The sequence below is a fragment of the Biomphalaria glabrata genome, chromosome 8 (assembly GCF_947242115.1).
Source record: "Biomphalaria glabrata chromosome 8, xgBioGlab47.1, whole genome shotgun sequence".
In the NCBI taxonomy this organism is placed as follows: Eukaryota; Metazoa; Mollusca; class Gastropoda; family Planorbidae; genus Biomphalaria; species Biomphalaria glabrata.
In genome coordinates, this window is record NC_074718.1 from 36,720,084 (window position 1) to 36,740,613 (window position 20,530).

General features: G+C 36.9%; 1 protein-coding gene across 5 annotated transcripts in view; it reads left to right on the top strand.

Moving 5' to 3' along the window:
- The first annotated feature begins 6,480 nt into the window (after positions 1 to 6,480).
- LOC106058937 (adenylate cyclase type 9-like) overlaps positions 6,481 to 20,530 on the top strand; it is a 109,443-nt gene continuing 95,393 nt past the window's right edge. For 2 of the 5 annotated variants that reach the window (XM_056037248.1, XM_056037247.1), the window contains exons 1-2: positions 6,482 to 8,309; positions 10,324 to 10,531. In XM_056037248.1, the coding sequence (XP_055893223.1) occupies positions 7,014 to 8,309; positions 10,324 to 10,531 (1,504 nt within the window). In that variant the 5' untranslated portion in view covers positions 6,482 to 7,013. Of the gene's footprint in view, positions 8,310 to 10,323; positions 10,532 to 20,530 lie in introns of all 5 variants that reach the window. The other 3 variants (XM_056037249.1, XM_056037250.1, XM_056037246.1) reach the window with 2 other exon arrangements.

The following is a 20,530-nucleotide window of genomic DNA, read 5'->3' on the forward strand; positions in this document are numbered from 1 at the left end:
CATCTAACATACATTAGTCAGTGAAAGGAGAAAAAAAGAGCTCCATTAGTGGTATAAAGGAGGTATTGTCTTTTTAATAAAAGCATTTTAAATGTTTTTCTTGTTGAAATATCCTTTGGAGAAAACCATCCACATGCTAATGGTAAGAGGAAGTCTGGAGGAAAGTGTTTTTTCACAAAGTTTTTATCTATCAACTCTGTCCGTCTGTCTGTCTGGTAAAAAGTTTGTACACGCGATTTTTGTGCCAACCAATCTCGGATCAAGCTGAAATTTTGCACAATTATTTCTTTTACCCGAAAACACAAGAATCAATTTAAAAAATTAACCCATTATTTAATTAACTATTGATAATAAATTATTTTGTTTCATAGCTCTAACAAGGGAAAGAAGTTGTACTTGTCTAGGGTGGTGCTGTAAGCTGAATTAGACCCCTTTATATGTCGTTGTCTGAGAGTGACCTCAAACACGAAAAATAAGACGAGACTATAGAAACAATAGATAACTATAGAATCTTCCATGTTCATAGGCTCTCACATAGTACAGTGATTACCGTGCTGGCTTAAGAAGCCTCAGGAAGCTTGAGCAATGAGTTCGAATTCAGGTGTAACCCCTTTTTTATTTTTATAAATGCTTTTTGACTGCTAGTCTAGATCTATTACAAATTTAATAAATTACACGACTGATCCAAACTAATGGATACAACTACAAGTACGCTTAATATAAGCTTTTTTTTTTTTAAAGTATTTTTATATTCAATCAACATTCTTATCTTATAAATTACAGACATTACTTCAGCAGAGAAGATAATTACGTCCTACTGGCTACTGGTATGCCTGTGTCAATCAAATTATGCATGTCAATTAGCAGTGGCGTCACTAGGGTGGGTGTCACCCGGTGCGGTCAGCTCAGGGTGTCATCCCCCCTCCGTAATTTCTTTTTGTTTTGTTTGTTGCGCTGTAATGCATATAGTTTACTATTACCTACGTTATTTGATTGTTCAACAACTATAAAATGAGTGTCTATGAAATTTTAAAATTCACTTGTTTATTACAATTTATCTAAAGTTCACTGGGCTTGTGTAGTCACGGTGAAACTCTGCACTCATCCTTCATCTTTGGAATCGAAGACATTGACATTAATCTAGAATTCAATTTATTTTAGCAACAATGCAACTCTAAGTAAATTACACTATTTTTTTTTCTGGATTTCAAACTTAAAAATGTATCAATAAGTTGATCATAGTTATTGTCTTTAACTATCTCATTTTTAATGCAATTCCCCTTTGTAAAAGTGTCGTTTGTTCCTTTTTCTCAAAAAGTTCTTAATTTTGATTTAAAAATTATTTTTCACATGACGGCATAGATAAGCAGATGGTAAGAAACGGTTAAAAGCTTTGTTAATGATTTAGAGATATTTTTTAAGGTCTTAGTGGCATATGAATCATGCAATGTCAAGTTTTATTTTCGTCAAGAATAACTTGAAAATAATAAAAGAATAGAATACATTTTTTTGCCTTTAGATCCCTTCTCAAACATGGTATTTCTGTTTGAATGTCGCCTTTGAAAAATCATTATATACGCCAATATTTGAGACTGACATCTACAATACTTCGTTGGTTGTAGAACTAGAAAATTTTTCGGTTGGAGTGCTCCAAATTTATCTGCTACATCAATGATTGCTTCCAGTAAGAGTCGAAGCCCAGAGTCAAAAAACGATCAATCCACATAAGAATGAACCTCTTTTTCTCTTCTTAAATAGTAAGTCCGTCATCTTTTGAATGCTCGAATGACATTTTCTTCTTGTTTTATTTTTTTTTCTTCTACTTTTTTTTTTGCTTAACACTTTGAGCTAACGTGTTATGCTTTTGTTAAAGAAAAAGTTTAATTAGTCACTAATTTATAAATAGTTTAAAGATGGGCCTACTCTTGTGCATCTTTGGCTTTCTAGTACATCTTCCACCCCAAAAAATAAATAAAGTAAAGATAGGTGAAATAAAAGATCTTAAGCTTCGCTTCTAGTGGCAATAATTTCAGAATGAAAAAAAAAACGCAAATTTTTGTAAAAAGAATGTTGACTACATAGATTGAATGAATGTTATACACATTTATTAAATGCCTTTTCTGTTGGTTCTTAATACATTTTCTGTGCCCCTCTAAGGTTCCAGATATTGAAGCTGCAATTGCATATCTTTAAGGTCCACGTATAAATTCAAGCTCAACTTTTTTTGTAGACATTTTAAGATGTTAACTTGATCTCATCAGCTTTTTTGTCTCCCTTACAATCGTATAACTTCTGAATCTGATCAGCGTGTGCTATGTCAAGTGTGTTGTCAAACAAAATACACAAAGGTGCTTACAGTCATTCTGACTTTAATATCTTTTACGACCTAACCCTTTGCTAAAACATTAATAAACTTTTTAACATTACAGATGTACTTTCTGCGTTGGGTTTTATGAATGTAACATTTCCATCATCTCATGGAGTAAATTCTATATTCAATAAAGACTCGTTGTTAATATGGTCACAAATGCCAAATATTCTGCTTTTATAGAAACAGACCGTGCACTATCTCCTTCCATAGTTTTTCTTCTTTACACCAATCATAGCAACGACTTCCTTGTCAATTGTATTTGTACCCGGATGCTCTTATTTTCCAATTTTTCAATCCAGATGAATTCTTCATAGGTCTTTTAATATTCCTATTTCGGACTTTATTTCAACCACACATTAAATTAAGTTACAAATTTCTATTTTATTTCTATAGAATTAGTTGAAAATAAACGAAAACAAAAGAATACAGTTTTTTTTTGCTATTAAGTGAGTAACTCATTCCCATTAGAAAGCATCAGAACTATTCTTTTCACTAGCCAAGAAGAAGAATCCCCTAACAGATTCAAGTATATCATTCGACTGAACATTGTAACATTTCCTTCATCTTGGTTAGAGCTTTTTTTTTTTTGTTTTTTGTTTTACAGAAAATGAAATAATATAATAATATCACCAACAGAAATTTCATTGGCCACTTATTTACTATGCAATTCTACAAAATTTACATTAATTACAAGTGAGATTTCAATAGTATGTTATGCCTGAAGAATGTCGTTATTTGTTAAACAAGGACTATTGGTTGGCATCCTGATATTACAGTGCTAGCTGCAAATTCAATAGATTTGATTAAAACATTTTTTTAAATCGAAGCAGGGTTCATATACATACATGCAGCTGGTATACAGCTGAAAGTAACGTTTCACGTTTTCCTTGTGATATTAAGTATGATATAACATTTTAAACCTTTTGATAGAATTCAAAAATTAAAATATGTTTAGTCGAAATGAAAAACAAAAAGTAAATAGATCTATTTATTAATTGTGAATAACATGTTCCAATAGTTAGCCACTGTCGTTTATTTTTTCTTAATTTTCAGTTATTCACAAAGTGCATTTTTTTTTACTTGGGTGTCACCCCCCTAACGGGTGTCACCCAGTGCGGACCGCACCCCACTAGTGACGCCACTGTAAATCAGTGACTTAAACTCTGCTAAGTCGTTGGTTTTCCTAGTTAATTTCCTATTAAAATAAATAATAATAATCCATTCCATGCCCTAAAAGAACGAGGGAAGAAGGAGCACTTGTATAAGTTTGTCCTAGACTATGGAATAAAAAATGTTCCTCTATCTTTGTGTCTTTTTTGGGTATTTAATACGTCTTGTTTGTTGTATTTGTATTTTACTTTTTATTCCTCTGTTCTGAAGGGCCTCGGAATTTAATTACTTTCAAACAAGGAAATACTTTTTGTTAGATGTATGTGGGTCCAAATAATAACCAGAAAGACACAAAAATAGATGAAGCCTAACGTCCACTCTTCATTAGAAATAGTACTTTGGACACGCTGGGAGGCCCGGTGGCTGAGTGTTAAAGCGCTTGGCTTCTGAACCGGACGTTCGAATCCTGGTGAAGACAGATATTTTTACTTTCGGGATCTTTGGGGTGGAAAGGGGGGGGGGGGGCTTTGAGTCCACCCAGCTCTAATGGATACCTGACATTAGATGGGGAAAAGTAAAGGCGGTTGGTCATTGTGCTGGCCCTCGTTAACATGATAATCTAGTTAGCCGTGGGCTACAGAAACAGATGAATGACCTTTACCTCATCTGCACCATAGATCACAAGGTCTGAAAGGGTTACTTTACTTACCTTGCACATGCTTAGCGGGCGGATATTTTACTATTGTGGTACCGAACATTGAATTGTTTCGTTTCTAAATCTTTTAAGTTCTTCTCGAAACTGCCAGTGGTTAAGTCCCCTAGCTGACTGAGATAATTAGGTCAATAACATGCTTGATATTCAATGCAGCTTTGCACAAACTTTTCCGCGTAGAGGTCAGAGTATATGGCTGGGAGTTGTTTTTTTTGTGTTTTTTTTTTTTTTAATTTTATCAACAAATCAGTTTTTCTCAGCCAAAGCACGGATTCAGTGGTTATACTCACCATTTTGTTTTATGCTATCCCAATACTTTCAACACTGATGTTCATAGCACTGAATAAATACTGACCTGAATTTGTGTCTTTTGAATGTTTTGATATTGGCCAATGGACCTCATTCACCAATCGTAAACAAACAACATTTAGTCACGTGATCTTATTGATAAAACAATGGAAAAAAACTGTCACGTGACAACCATCATGAATTAAACATGAGATCGTAAATTATATAGAAGAGATAGAGCACCACGTAGCTAAATGTTGTTTGTTTACGATTGGTGAATGAGGTCCATTAAAAAATCTTCGTTCAAGTTAAACTTTTTAGAATGACATTTCTAGAAGATGTTTCTTTATCTTATATACCGAAAACTCAAAACATGTTCTGTGCAGTAGACAAAATTGTAATCTTGGGGTGACATTCAATATGGAAAATACCAATCCTACTCGCGATTTAAAAAAAAAAGTCATTGTCATCTTTTATTTAATAAAAAATAATAAGGCGAATTTTAATCAAAACTGTATGTTCCAATTCTTAATGTATTGTTATAGTCAATGTGATTTAAATATAGATCTAAATCTATCTCAATCTCTTTAAAAAAATTAAAAGCGATATTTTGCTAGTCGATAGTAAATCTAAAAGGCAGATCTGAATGTTTATCGGCTTTATGTTGGAAATCTACCTTCTATTGTAGATGGCTCGTAAAGTTAATTTGTTCGTGATTTTGCACTTAGTAAAGTACGAATGAAATGCAAGGACGAATTTATTCTCAAATAAAAAATCTTAATTTTCAGTTTTTATCATTATCCCTACCCAAACTAGGCCCCGCGCAATCCGTTTCGCATAGGGCTCCGCAATCTTTAGGACCGGCCCTGTTGTTGACCACTTTACCTACCCGGGAAGCACAGTGTCCAATGATGCGTCACTGTCCAGAGAAATAAACAATCGTCTCGCAAAGGCCAACAGCGCTTTTGTCGCCTTAAACTGAGAGTATGGCGTAATAGATCTCTTTACCTAGCTACAAAAAGCAATGTTTATACAGCAGTGGTTCTCACAACTCGTTTGTTTGACTCTGAAACCTGGGTGCTCTATCGAGGACAGTTAAGGCTCCTCGAACGCTTCCATCAAAGGTGCCTTCGCTCCATAATTGGCATAGGCTAGCAAGACTAGGCCTACCTTACAAATAACAAACTTCTGCTGGAGGCCGGTGTCGACAGTTAAGAATCACTAATTACCATTTGAGAGCTAGGTCGGACACTTATCCAACATAAGAGACTACCGCGTGCCAAAGGCGGTATTTATTGGCTTTAACGCTATAAAGATTAACTCAGGCGCCATTTCGCCTTCATTTGGCATAGAGGAAAATAGATGGCAGCAGATTGCTTCTGAAAGAGACAGTTGAAGAAAAATTTAAAATTTAATAGACCACCGGCAAACAAAGTATTTGTCTGCACTAGATGCGGAAAAATATGTAGGCCGCAACTGGGTTTGCGTAGTCATGTGAAACATTGTACTAATCCTTGATCTTCGGAATCGAAGACATTGCCATTATTATTATTTTATATGTTATAACTCAGAATTCATAACACAAAAAACAAAACTATTGTGTTTTCAATAAATAATGATTTGGATCTTTGCAAAAATCTCGACAATCAATAGGTATATGTGAATTAATACAACGTATAGGCCTAATTCGCCTAATAGTTCAAAAGTAGGGGGGGAGGGTAGATCAATTATATGTTTTAAGAGGTAATAAAAATATAACTCTGCTCCCTGTTATTTTCAATCTATAAATAATTGTTGTAGCAGACTATATCTACTTACAAAAAATACAACAAAAACAAGTAGATCTAGTTATAAACACGATTAATTTGTAAGAAAAACAAACAAACACAAAAAAAAAAAAACGGGTATTTTTAAACGACAGCAGCAACTCTGGTGTTCATAGGAAAGCCACCTCGCACGTTTTAAAATTTCTCCCCCCTTCTGTGTGAACACCGTAGCAGCGCAAGGCGGTGACTTTGAGCAATCACCGTGTGTGTTGTGTAGTGTTGCCAGCGATTGTGTGTATACTGTGATTGTGATGGCAGAGGCTGACGATGGAAATATATATAAATCTAGATCTAGTCTAAATATTTCAGTGACAAAATTATTTCATTAATGAGTTCTGAAATTCAATTGTGTTTCACGAGTGCATATTCTTTTGTAGATCTAATCGATTTGATAGTTACACCGGCAACTTTCTATCTCTTCGTGTGTATAACAACAACAAAACAGTGAAACGGAAATAGACTATTCTACTTTTAACTTTACTAAGTCTAAGCACTCTACACTACTTGTCTAGTTCAGTGGATGATCTAGATAGTCTTAGATATAGAGCCTAGTTTCCACACCTAGATCTAACTAGTCTTGATATAATACATATAGAACTAGACTTACTAGTCAAGATCTACCAAGGTGCCATACTACTACTAGAATCTAGATGTAGATCCAATCCAGGTCTAGGTCTAGATAAGGCTTTAATTTCCATTTCAAACTATGGCGAGTTGCAGAACTAACAACACTGAAAATAGTGATGCTAATTTTACCAAAGAACCAAGGGTTTCTTTCTCAGGAGACACATTAGACAATGACCATTGTAAAGTGACCATTCGTACCCCTAGTGCCACTTCAAAAAATAAGAAACACAAACATGATCATTTCTTACCCAAACCTTTTGAACGCTCAAATGGAAGTTTACTGAATCCTAAATTTGATAGTGAAATTCTTGAGAATTATCTGCAAAAGTGTTATTTCCCACAAGCGAAAAGGTTATTTAGACATATTGTTTACTATGTGACTATTGCTTCCTTTTGTTGGTTAGTATTTTTCGGACTCAAGCAAATAAAATTTAAAAAAGAAAACTGGCTATATTTTGTGGGCGGCTCAAGTGCCCTGCTGGCTATCATGCTAACACTTTTATTTATCACCTGTACAAGACATTACGCAGTTTACTCTAAATCAATAGCCTACATTTTAGCAGTCATATTAGTAATAACAGTGCAGCTTCCATATGTGTTTGAATCTCCGGATATATCGCCAGTAGGTACCTTCTGTGGGGTTGTGGAGATATTGATTTTATTATATTCATTTTTTCCCATCAATTTATTTGCCGCTGCTGGACTTGGATGCTTTCTGTCCATATCATATGAAATCATTATCGCTCTTAGATACCCAGAAATGTGTAAGGCTTACTTTATTATCTCAAAACTTTTGCTTCATCTCATTGTACATCTGATCGGAACATTCATATACATTATGTCAAATACGAGGGCACGTAGTAGTTTTTCAAAAATTGGTCAGTCTGTTAGTGCCCAGAGAGATCTGATGATAGAGCGAGAAATTAAAGAAAAAATGATCCACTCACTCATGCCCCCAGTTGTAGCACGCTCTGTCATGGCGGCCCACCCTTCGAAAGAGGATGAAGAGAAAGATGAGAGTGAGAAAAAGAAGCAAAGAAAAACCAAACACGTCAAGGGTGAAATCATTTTCAGAAAATTTCAAATGGATGAGATGAAAAATGTGAGCATTTTGTTTGCGGATATCGTCGGCTTCACAAAGATGAGCTCAAATAAAAGTGCTGAGAGGCTTGTCGGTCTGTTAAATGATTTGTTTGGCAGATTTGACAAACTGTGTAACGCCTCAGGATGTGAAAAGATCAGTACACTAGGAGATTGTTACTATTGTGTCTCCGGATGCCCAAACCCTTGCGAGGATCATGCGAAATGCTGTGTAGAAATGGGCCTCAGTATGGTCATCGCCATCAGAGCATTTGATGAAGATCATAAAGAAGAGGTGAGATTATTTTATATTTTGACAGATCTATATTGTTTGCCAAAGGCAAAACAAATACTTTACATTTAACTTAGACTTAAATTTGCTTAGCTAAAGAAGTTCTTGGCTTGCTCTTTGACAAATCTAACCATTATAAAGTTGTATTAATTACTGATTCCAGGGCCTGAACCAAAGATAGAGTCTGGTTGACTTTAAAAACAACAACAAATATTTTAGCTCATTACGATTTTCAAATGTTATAAATCAAATAGTGTTTGTTTATTTTACATGTTTCAGATGTTCCTAAATTATGCCCTAACCCAAACCATTTGAAACAGTGCAGGGTGGCACGAGGCAGGGTCTGAAATGGACCAATGGGGATGACAGCTCAGAGTGCATAGCACACAACTAGACAGCCATCCAAAAACTATTGTTTTTACATTATATAAAAAATATGCTGTCAAATGCAGCAGTTAAAAAAAATAAACACAGTAGCTGTAAATGTTTTTGTGACAAAACTGTTGCTATGCCTGCCTGTCTTGTGGTGTATGCACTTTGGACTGTCATCACAATGGTTATGAGTTTGAGTCCTGGCTACTTATTATTTATACAAATAAAGCACAACAAATATGTTGAAAGTATATATTATGCTAATAAAACTAAATTCTACATCTCTAGATACTTTTATACTATACCTCATCTTATGTTGTGTTATTCAACAATATTGCCACATTTTATAAATATTGTTTGTAAGTAAAAAGTACAAAAGTTCCCCTTTTAGACCATGCAGTGTATAGTACAGAGATGATGTAAAGGTCATCTGTTTCTGTGGCCTGTGGTTAACGAGGGAGTTATGTGGCCAGCACAATGGCGAAACGTCTTTACTTTTCCCCAACTAATATCAGGTATCCATTGTAGCTTGGTGGACTCAGAATTACCATAAAGATCCCGAAATTAAAAATCCCAGGATTCGAACCCTTGTTCAGAAGCCAAAAGCTTTACATCTCAAACACCATGCCTCCAATATTGTTTTTAAGTCATACAAATCAAAGCCATTTGTGTAAGTTTTGAAATGTAAATTTATTTATCTAATTATAATACATGGAGCTCTGTTACTCACAGATCTTTTTTATGTTCAGCTGAAGTTCTAGATTTTAATTTCACTGAACATTTGAGATTATTTTATTTAAATTTACGGACATTCTTGAATTCACCTTTGTCTCACTGACATGGCGGTAAAGTTAAATCTGGCAATATAACACCCTTATAATTATGGGCTACAGAAATTCCTGTTAATCTTTCAAGTATTAGCTTTGTTTGTAAGATTTGATAAATACTTCAGATCTTTTAACTAATATGCTCTACTTGTGCATAGAATTCATCTTAGAAAATTTTTTTTTTATTCAAGGTCAGTAGAGCTCTTGTAGTTAACATTTATTGTGTTTTTAAAAGCTTAGTTTATATGCATTGCTGTTTGCCAAACAGATGACTATTTTAAGTACATACATATATAGATTTTCAGCTTAGATTTTTAGGTAAACATTCAGAGATTAGAAAAAGCAAATTACAACAGTGGAGTAAACATCATTCTGATTATTAAAGTAAACATTTAGAAAGCGTTTAATGGTATCTTTTGGAAAAGAATAAAAGTCAAGCAATTATACATAGATTAAAAGATACTGTCATAAATATTTGTTGCCTTTACAGATGTATATATTTGAAATGCAAAAAGCAAAATATATATATTACTATGACATTTTTTCATTGTGTAGTTTAACCTGAGGAAAATGCGATCAATGCATGCAAACCATTTTTTATAGTTATTATGAATAAGATGTAAAACTTTTGCTTATTTGTATAAAATGTGACATTTTTTGTATTACTTTTGATTGATACTCTATGTTAAAGACAGTTTGAACTCAATAGACATTTGCTGTACATTGCCATATGGTCAGAAATGTATTTACAAATATTGATGATGATGAAAGTTATTTGTTGAAATTCATTAACCAATGACATTTTTGTTTTGTGAAAGGTGAACATGAGAGTGGGTGTGCACACTGGCACAGTGCTCTGTGGGATTGTAGGAACTGTTCGTTTTAAGTTTGATGTTTGGTCCAACGATGTAACACTCGCCAACACCATGGAATCTACTGGGGAGCCAGGAAAAGTTCATATTTCAGAGTCGACAAGAAGTTTCCTTGTGGATGAATACGAGATGGAAGAGGGAGTGGAAGTGCCAGGTAAGATTCTATAGGATTGTCAGGTTAAACTGTATGTAGATTGTCAGGTTAACTGTATGTAGATTGTCAGGTTAAACTGTATGGAGATTGTCTGGTTAAACTGTATGGAGATTGTCAGGTTTAAGCAGTATAAAGAATTTTAGGTTAAATTGTATGAAGAATGTCAGGTTACATTGTATGAAGAATGTCAGGTTAAACTGAATGAGGAATGTCAGGTTAAACTGTATGAGGAATGTCTGGTTAAACTGTATGAAGAATGTCAGGTTAAACTGTATGAAGAATGTCAGGAATGTATGTATGAAAATTATTATGTTTAAACTGCTTGAAGATTGTTTAAAGACTGTAGATTTAATCTTTATGAAGATTGTTAGGTTTAAAATGACTGATGACACTTAGTTTCTTTGTGTAAAATGGCTTCTGTCTCTTAACATTATTCTTTTATATATCACTTTTATTGGTATACCAACTTTTAACAACAGTATTAAATAACTTTTGTGTGTTTGGAATAGTCCACAATCTAAAGATCCTGAATGACTATAAACGTAAACATCAATGCGTGAATCTTCTTGTTATTGCTTCATTGAAATAATTATCTAATATATTATGACAGACTCTAACACGGTGAGGACACTTATACCATTGTAGTCTCTGGGTTTAAATGCATCGCTTCATTTATATACAGTCAAAGCTGTACAGCTTAGAATTCCACTATATTCCCATCCACATTACGTAACATGTCAGGTTGCAGAGATTTCACACTTGTAAAAGTAGAATTACTTACAGACAGGCAAGGCCTCCGATAGTTGAAAATGCAATATTGCGGTTTTCTTATTGTTTCTTTTTTAGATCAACATTTTAGCGTACACCTTTTGTTTAAATCCCATCTTTTCTAGTCATTCAGCGTCTTTATTACGTCATCAACTAATGCGCTTGTGCCAAAGATGTCGCTCGTTGGGTAATTCGTTGTGGAAAGGATTACTTTTCTAAACATCATATATCCCTCACGGATATCATTGGACTAATGATGCGTTGTTTCCCCTCCGAACTTAGGTTTGCGGGTCTTTTCAGGACTCCGGACCAAAGGTTTGGAACTCACTCCCCATACAGCTCAGGCAAATCTCGCTTCATTTCATTCAAGAAAACAGCAAAGACTTGATCTGTTTGAAGCTTACTTAATTTGGCTTAGTTTTATCTCGTATTTTTGAAAGCACCTTGAGCGTACAGTATGTCTAACAGCGCTAGCAAAGGTAAAGTTCCCCTTTCAGAGCTTGCGATCCATAAGAAAGATGATGTAAAGGTCATCTGTTTGCATGGCCTTCCGTTAACGAGGGTGTCATGTGGCCAGCACAAAGACAAAGCCTTTACTTTCCTCAACTAAAGTCAGGTACCCATTAGAGTTGGGCGGACACAATGGCATCTTAAAAATCCAGCAGCTCAAAATCCCAGTCTTCACCGAGATTCGAACCCGGGACACTTCGGTTCGGAAGCCAATCGCTTTAACACTAAGCTACCACAATTCATATTATGATTAACTCCAAGTCTATATTTGTATAAATAAGGCTGGAAATCTTGAATGCCAGAACAAGATCTGCTACATATAACTCCTTGTTAGATTGTGTTCGTGTTTAGCAGAATTCTAAATAGATTCAGAATGCAAATCTTTTCCTGCACAACTAATTGCATGTTGTATTCTACGGGAGCATATCAGTGGGCTGCTTTTAGTGGTACGGTGAAGATCTAATTAGTTGGAATTGTAAAAACCTAATTAGTCATCCTCACAGTGCGGAGCGTTTCTCAATAAGTAGCCGATGTGGCCTAGAATTGATTTTGTTTTTTGGTTCATACTCTTTGGCAAATGTTGACCATGAAACTATAGAGGCAGTCTGGGTGGTAGCAATCGTTATGATGTAAATATTGACGCTATTGAGGAGATAGGTCACATCGTCGTAGGGCACATGATGGTGTATGGCATATGTTGAGTACGAGAGAATAGAGCTCTATAGTTAGGCCTGGTGTGTGTGATGCACTCCTCAAAGTGTGGATATTTATAGGCCTAATAGATAAAAGAATATCTTTAAAAAGAAAGGTGTAAAGAAAACTTAGAGTATTTTGTCTCTATCTCTCCTTGATGTAGGGTATTTCATCACAACCAATACCGAGTGTCCTCCCACCTGCGACTTAACCAGATTTTTTGTTTTGCGTCTCTCTCTCTCTCTCACTCTCTCTCTCTCTCTCATTCTTCTACGACTATTCTCTCTCTCCCTCCCCCCTTTTCATGTAATTAAATGATTAACATAATTATTCTTGCTATTAGTCAAGGTTTAGGGCAAAGCGTAGGCTACATTGAAGCACAGACTTGGTGACCTATATTGTATAAATAAGCTTTTGTGGAAGAGTAAATGAGTAATCCTAATCCAGGCGAACATCACATACATTTAACTAAAGGGGAACTTGTCCCTCTGTTACAGGAAATCTTGTTCTTCTTTAGTCTTCTGTAGTGTATTATTACTAGGTTGATCTACTGATTCTCAAAACATGTGAACTATATCTATAGAAGATTGATAAGTATGAATAAAAAAAATAGTAGGCCTGACTTCAGTTTAGTAAAGCTGTTTAGTACAATTATATTGCACTCGGTATTATGGTTTATTGTCATAGTGTTATTTGAAACACACTACGTTTTGAAATGGCAAAGATACTAGTTCTCTTTCTCGCGCTGTCCTGGACTAGAAGCGTGTAACCAAGCTGTGTCTACCTGTAAGGAGACGGCGACCTGCAGTCTGTACGCAGTGAGATGCCAGGAGTTTGTTCCTGCTATCGCTAGGCCATGAGGCTCTTACCTTCAACTTTGCGCTATCGAGGGTGGCGCCTTTAACTTTTGGTCTGAACGCCGTGTAAAAGTTCACACCCTAGGTTTTTCTTGTTGTCTCTTGATAGTAAAAATGGAGGCTCAAGCTTACCTGAGATTGCGGATAGATACCAGAATGGGTAAACCTTTTTAAAAAAAAATTAAAACTAAAACATCAATGGGTCCTAAATAATTATTTTTGATTGAAGCCCCTAAACATGAATGCCATGGGGATAAACCGTCGTTAGTCACACTACTGACACTATGCATTGTGTCTAATATGTTTACTGAGGATTAGGGGCGCTGAAAGCCAGGTTAATGAGACCTGTGATTGAGGACCTCTTCCCCTTCGTATGGCTTCAAAAAGTAATTTGATATTCGATGAATTTTATTTTAGGAATAGAGGTATTTGGAAGAGTAAGAAAAAGCTTTGTAGAGGGCGTCCTACATAGATTTCTTATGCCATATGCTAGGACAAACTCGTATAAGGCTTGTTATTTTCATAATACCATTTAAACGTGGGACCCAGTTGTTAATCTCTCTGTCCTGTTTTAATCCCTATTTAACATTAACGATTGGATCAACACTTGCATAAACGTAGGAGGCAATATCCGTTTTGTTTCATAGAACTGCAATTTATACGATGTGAATGAACGATAGTGCACTTATGCAAATACAATGCACCGCAATGTTATCAGAATTTCAAATGTTAATGTCATGGCTAATGGAGACCTTTTATCCCTATTAGACAATTGCAAATGTCTTTTGACAACATTTGCCAATAACAAAGATAAGTGATTCGTGTAAGTTCTCAGTCGCAAAACGTGATTCTCGCGTGTTGTCAATAACAACGCAATTTTCCTCGATGTTATCAGTAAAGGTCAAGATGAGCAGTAGTTGAGAGATTGGAAGAAGCATTTCGGGTGTCACATTTGACGCACTTTCGACCAAATGCACCGGATAGTAAGCAAGTCGCTTAGTCTCTTCTCATGATGTTTCTACTCTGACCTACTTTGGGCACAGTGTAATGATTATCTAAATGCTTTTTTATTTGTCTGGTACAAATGTGTATGAACTCCCTCCGTCAGTCTGTCTGGTACAAATGTGTATGAACTCCCTCCGTCAGTCTGTCTGGTACAAATGTGTATGAACTCCCTCCGTCAGTCTGTCTGGTACAAATGTGTATGAACTCCCTCCGTCAGTCTGTCTGGTACAAATGTGTATGAACTCCCTCCATCAGTCTGTCTGGTACAAATGTGTATGAACTCCCTCCGTCAGTCTGTCTGGTACAAATGTGTATGAACTCCCTCCGTCAGTCTGTCTGGTACAAATGTGTATGAACTCCCTCCATCAGTCTGTCTGGTACAAATGTGTATGAACTCCCTCCGTCAGTCTGTCTGGTACAAATGTGTATGAACTCCCTCCATCAGTCTGTCTGGTACAAATGTGTATGAACTCCCTCCGTCAGTCTGTCTGGTACAAATGTGTATGAACTCCCTCCGTCAGTCTGTCTGGTACAAATGTGTATGAACTCCCTCCGTCAGTCTGTCTGGTACAAATGTGTATGAACTCCCTCCGTCAGTCTGTCTGGTACAAATGTGTATGAACTCCCTCCGTCAGTCTGTCTGGTACAAATGTGTATGAACTCCCTCCGTCAGTCTGTCTGGTACAAATGTGTATGAACTCCCTCCGTCAGTCTGTCTGGTACAAATGTGTATGAACTCCCTCCGTCAGTCTGTCTGGTACAAATGTGCATGAACTCCCTCCGTCAGTCTGTCTGGTACAAATGTGTATGAACTCCCTCCGTCAGTCTGTCTGGTACAAATGTGTATGAACTCCCTCCGTCAGTCTGTCTGGTACAAATGTGCATGAACTCCCTCCGTCAGTCTGTCTGGTACAAATGTGCATGAACTCCCTCCGTCAGTCTGTCTGGTACAAATGTGTATGAACTCCCTCCGTCAGTCTGTCTGGTACAAATGTGTATGAACTCCCTCCGTCAGTCTGTCTGGTACAAATGTGCATGAACTCCCTCCGTCAGTCTGTCTGGTACAAATGTGTATGAACTCCCTCCGTCAGTCTGTCTGGTACAAATGTGTATGAACTCCCTCCGTCAGTCTGTCTGGTACAAATGTGCATGAACTCCCTCCGTCAGTCTGTCTGGTACAAATGTGCATGAACTCCCTCCGTCAGTCTGTCTGGTACAAATGTGTATGAACTCCCTCCGTCAGTCTGTCTGGTACAAATGTGCATGAACTCCCTCCGTCAGTCTGTCTGGTACAAATGTGCATGAACTCCCTCCGTCAGTCTGTCTGGTACAAATGTGTATGAACTCCCTCCGTCAGTCTGTCTGGTACAAATGTGTATGAACTCCCTCCGTCAGTCTGTCTGGTACAAATGTGCATGAACTCCCTCCGTCAGTCTGTCTGGTACAAATGTGTATGAACTCCCTCCGTCAGTCTGTCTGGTACAAATGTGTATGAACTCCCTCCGTCAGTCTGTCTGGTACAAATGTGTATGAACTCCCTCCGTCAGTCTGTCTGGTACAAATGTGTATGAACTCCCTCCGTCAGTCTGTCTGGTACAAATGTGTATGAACTCCCTCCGTCAGTCTGTCTGGTACAAATGTGTATGAACTCCCTCCGTCAGTCTGTCTGGTACAAATGTGTATGAACTCCCTCCGTCAGTCTGTCTGGTACAAATGTGTATGAACTCCCTCCGTCAGTCTGTCTGGTACAAATGTGTATGAACTCCCTCCGTCAGTCTGTCTGGTACAAATGTGTATGAACTCCCTCCGTCAGTCTGTCTGGTACAAATGTGTATGAACTCCCTCCGTCAGTCTGTCTGGTACAAATGTGTATGAACTCCCTCCGTCAGTCTGTCTGGTACAAATCTTCTGCGAGTTTTTTTCTCCCACTTCCAATTCTCGGATCACTTTGAAATTTCGATAAAACATTCATAGTCCATGAATCAATTTAAAAGGTTAAGCAATTAGTTAATCAATTAGTGGTAATTAAATTTGTTTGATATCGAAAAAGGGAGTCAAGCCCTGCATTCTTGAGATATACAGTACTTTCCTTTGGAGAAGCTTTTTTTTTAAAAAGTAATTTTATACTTTACTTCTTTGGTATGAAATGTGTGTTGTGTATCTATGCTGATTTAATACGCGTACTATGACTTAAGTGAGATGTTATTTCTGAAGAAATGGGAATTTCATTGAGTTTATTTCAAAAAAGGAACGTGCGTTGTTTGAACAGGAAGTGAGGGCTGATGAAAGATGAGTAGTCACGCGTGGAGACACAATGGCAACAGCAAGTAGATGTGAGCAGTCCAGAGACAACTGTTCATTACGTTAGTTTGTGTTGAGCTGTGAAGCTCTACTAGTACTGCACTGATAATGAAAGGCTGTAGACATTTGAGCTTGGCTTGTAGACAGAAGGATTTCACGCTTTAATGAAACAATCAGGACCGGACTTAGACTTGATAAGGTTCAAAGCTATTTGAAATCCCCCTTTACAATCAATAAGGTTCTAAACTATTTGAGAGCCCCCCTTACAATCAACATGAAGCAATTTACTCCTTTTCTTTTCCTTGAACATTATATTTGTGGGAGCCCTAAACTCTAACTATGTTGCTACTAGTAAATCCAGCATTGCCAACCAGGTAGATTTTGTTTGGTGTCTGTAGCTACATCAATACTTTTGCTCAACTACTACTACTGCATTGTAGAAGTACTATTTTGGTGTAGATCTGTTATAGACTTGTTTCGCTGGTCACTTTGCAGACATACCTTACCGCCCCCCCTCCCTTTCACATTTGTAATGTATGTTATGTAATTTTTTTTTTGTTCTTCTAAGTTGCACTCCGGTGGGTGTTTAGAAAAGAATCATTTAAATGATACCAAATCCAAACGGTCACGTGATAATATTGATAAAATTACGAAAAAAAAACTGTCACGTGATAGTCATTGTGTATTAAAAATTAGGTCATAATTTGTATAGAAGAGATAGATATCCCGTGGCTCAATGTTGTTTGTTTACGATTGGTGAATGAGGTCCATTGGTGCGTGAACTTTTACCAAAACGTCTGGGAACCCCAGACCGTGGTGTTGTGAAAAGATCATGCTGTTTGCTACATTGAACGCTGTTACTCCTGTAGTGTCTCTCCCGAGTCCCACGTTCTAGTGTCATCTCTAATCGGTTGTTAGTTGGTTTGTTCACATCGATCTTTCTTTCCTTGTTGGTGTAAGACTGCGGGGAAACCAAGTGCATGGCGCTTCAATACAACCTGAAAGAGAGCTTTCTTAGTACATGTCCTTTTAACACAGCTTATATCAGCTCTGTCTGTCTGTGTGTCTGTCTGGCCAAACGTTTGTACACGTTATTTCTCCGACACCCAAGCATTACCTATTGGTAATAGTACTGTCGTAGTCGTGGTATAAGCTGAATGAGTCCCCTTTATATTAGGCTGCCGTCTTACACAAACATGAAATAGAAACAATAGATAGCCATACTATCTACCATGTTCATGGACTCTTTGCTATTGGAGTTGTTACCTTTTTTGGCTTGACAAGTATGAGAGGGCATTAGCTCACATTCAAACTAAGGACGTCTTTTGAAAGGCTTTTTATTGTTACAAATGGTTTTAGATTTTTGTTGTCAAAAATTTGTATTGTTAAGTTTAGCAAGTTCTGTCATACTAACTACTACATTTTCACAAACAAAAATGTTAACATTTTTTTTAAAGAGTAAAAATGTAGTTAGTATGCATATAGATCTAAGTTGGACATAATTTAAAACAACAATTAATACGTTGTTTTTCATATTATCGCGTGAACTGTGGTTGCATCGGTGCTACTATAGAACACTAAACTAACTGAAAAATTATTTTTTTTGATTGATCCTTTACAAAACAATTAGATCAATTAGATATTCATTATAAAACATCAGTTAGGCCAGGTTCACATCTAACTTTACATTCACTTTCACCTATCCTTTGGTTTGCTGGACCGCTGGGGCACCACACCAGATCTGTCAACCTTCCTTTTCCGTTATTCTCTGTCATTTGTCTTTAATAGAGTTTCATTCTGATGTTTTTTTCTGAAAACATTGAAACCTGCCTTTTTACCTGCCTGTGTGGACCACTTCGGGGGGCCGATATTGAGTATGTGTATCCACACAAACTGTAACCTTGTTTATTGTTAGATCTGTTACGAATTTAATTGCATGACTGATCCAAACTAATTGATACAAGTACACTTAATGTAAGCTTTTAAAAAAAATATTTTAAATGTTTTTTTTCAGTTAAGCTTGGTGTTGACAGATTGATTTGAATATTACTGGATCTAATTAGAACTATTAATAAAATATACAATTGTTTTTTTTTTACTATTAACTCGGCACTTGTCAGATAGTCCCGTAGAAATATTTCTTTAGCGACCGACTTCAATGCTAGAATCGTCAATTTTTTTTTCTCCTCTTCGCTAGAAGCGATTCCAATGATTTCGTCCTTCTAGTAATGAAGTTACAGAATGAACGCTGCTGGCGGTATCGATACACCAGTGAAATCGTTCAATGTGTCCAGTGTTTGTATTTTTGTGTGGATCGCGAGGTAAGGGTTAGTGTATGTGTGTGACAGGGCCGATGTGTAGTAGGGATGCCTGTCTGTGTGGGTGATATGGCTGAAGTGTTTGGGGCGATGTCTGTGTGTGTATGTGATATGGATGATGTGTTGCAAGGGGGAAGCTCTCTGATAGTAATCGTTGGAATTTCATGTGTAAACGTGTGTGTGTGTGTGTCCAGTTGGTGGCTGTGGGGGAGATGGGCTGTGTTGAAAAGAGTTATCGTTCCATGTCTCTACTGCTGCGATACTCCAGTAAATGTGAGTGAGCAGCTTTAGAATCGTGACTGCACTCAGGCACGAACTGACCCCCATGCCCCCAATGCTGTATGCTTTTAGCCCAGGGGACACACGAAGGCGAACAATGACCCTAGGTCTGTAACTTTGACTAAAACTGTAAACTGGACCTTGGACTATTTATTCGCCACATCTCGTAGAAATTGTTTAGGACCCTGAAGCCTAATCTTGAATGTAGATGTGACTTCATAACGTAACCCATTCTACATAGTCGACACACGACACACGCACCTATTGTGTGTACTATTAACACGGGAGAACCTGTTTCTTTTTGAACCTGCCTGGAAATAGTTTCCCTTTAAAATCTGTTCTTGGCCTTACGTTGCGCCGAGCAGACAAACTGGCTTCTTCTTTGTATGTTATCTTTTTAAAACAACAGCTGGTAAGCAAAGAACTTATTTGTGATAAAGTTGTCCATATGTCAACTCTGGAAAATGTGTGTGTGTGTGTGTGTGTTGCGTTGTCAGAGTGTCCGTAGAGCAAACAAAGTACCCACGTTATGTCTGGATAGTAGTTTCAAGATTCATAACCTATGAATCGTGACAGACTTGTATGAGTGAACTACCAGTACAAGAGTAGGTCACGTGGGCTTTATCTCGTCACTGTAATCTTACATTGAGCTACTACTGTCTGGTCCTTGTAGTAGGATTACATCATCCGAATATATCAACTAGAAGAACTATGAACAGTGTACAGGAGACAGAGAGAGAGAGAGGGAGATTGTTTATAATCAGGGAGTGGGAGAGCGAGAGAGAGAGAGAGTGAAGTTGTATATAAACTTCGCTATCCTTCACCTGTCCCTTAGTCTGTTGCACCACACATGATCTGTCGACATTTTTCTCCATTTCCTTGTCTTTTGCCTTGGATAAAATCTCTTTCAAGGACAGGCGCCGTCCATTCTTTTATGTTGTCTTCCCATCGCTTTCTTTGACTGCCTCCTCTTCTTTCTCCTGGTAATGTTCCCTGGAGAAAGGTCTTTGTGAGCCCTGATATGGCCATAAAGTTTTAGTTTTTTATATCGACTCTTTTTTTTTAACAAAAGAGTTTCAGAAAGAGAGGAGACGGGGAAAGAGAGAGAATACATATAGGGAGAGAGAGAGAGAGAGTGAGAAAGATTGTTGGCTAACTTCACAGTATGGAAACTTCATTTTATTTATTTGACTATTTTAGAGTTTATTTAAGGCAGGATTAAATAATAAATACCAAAATTAATGTAGTTTCGAATCTATTGTCTACAG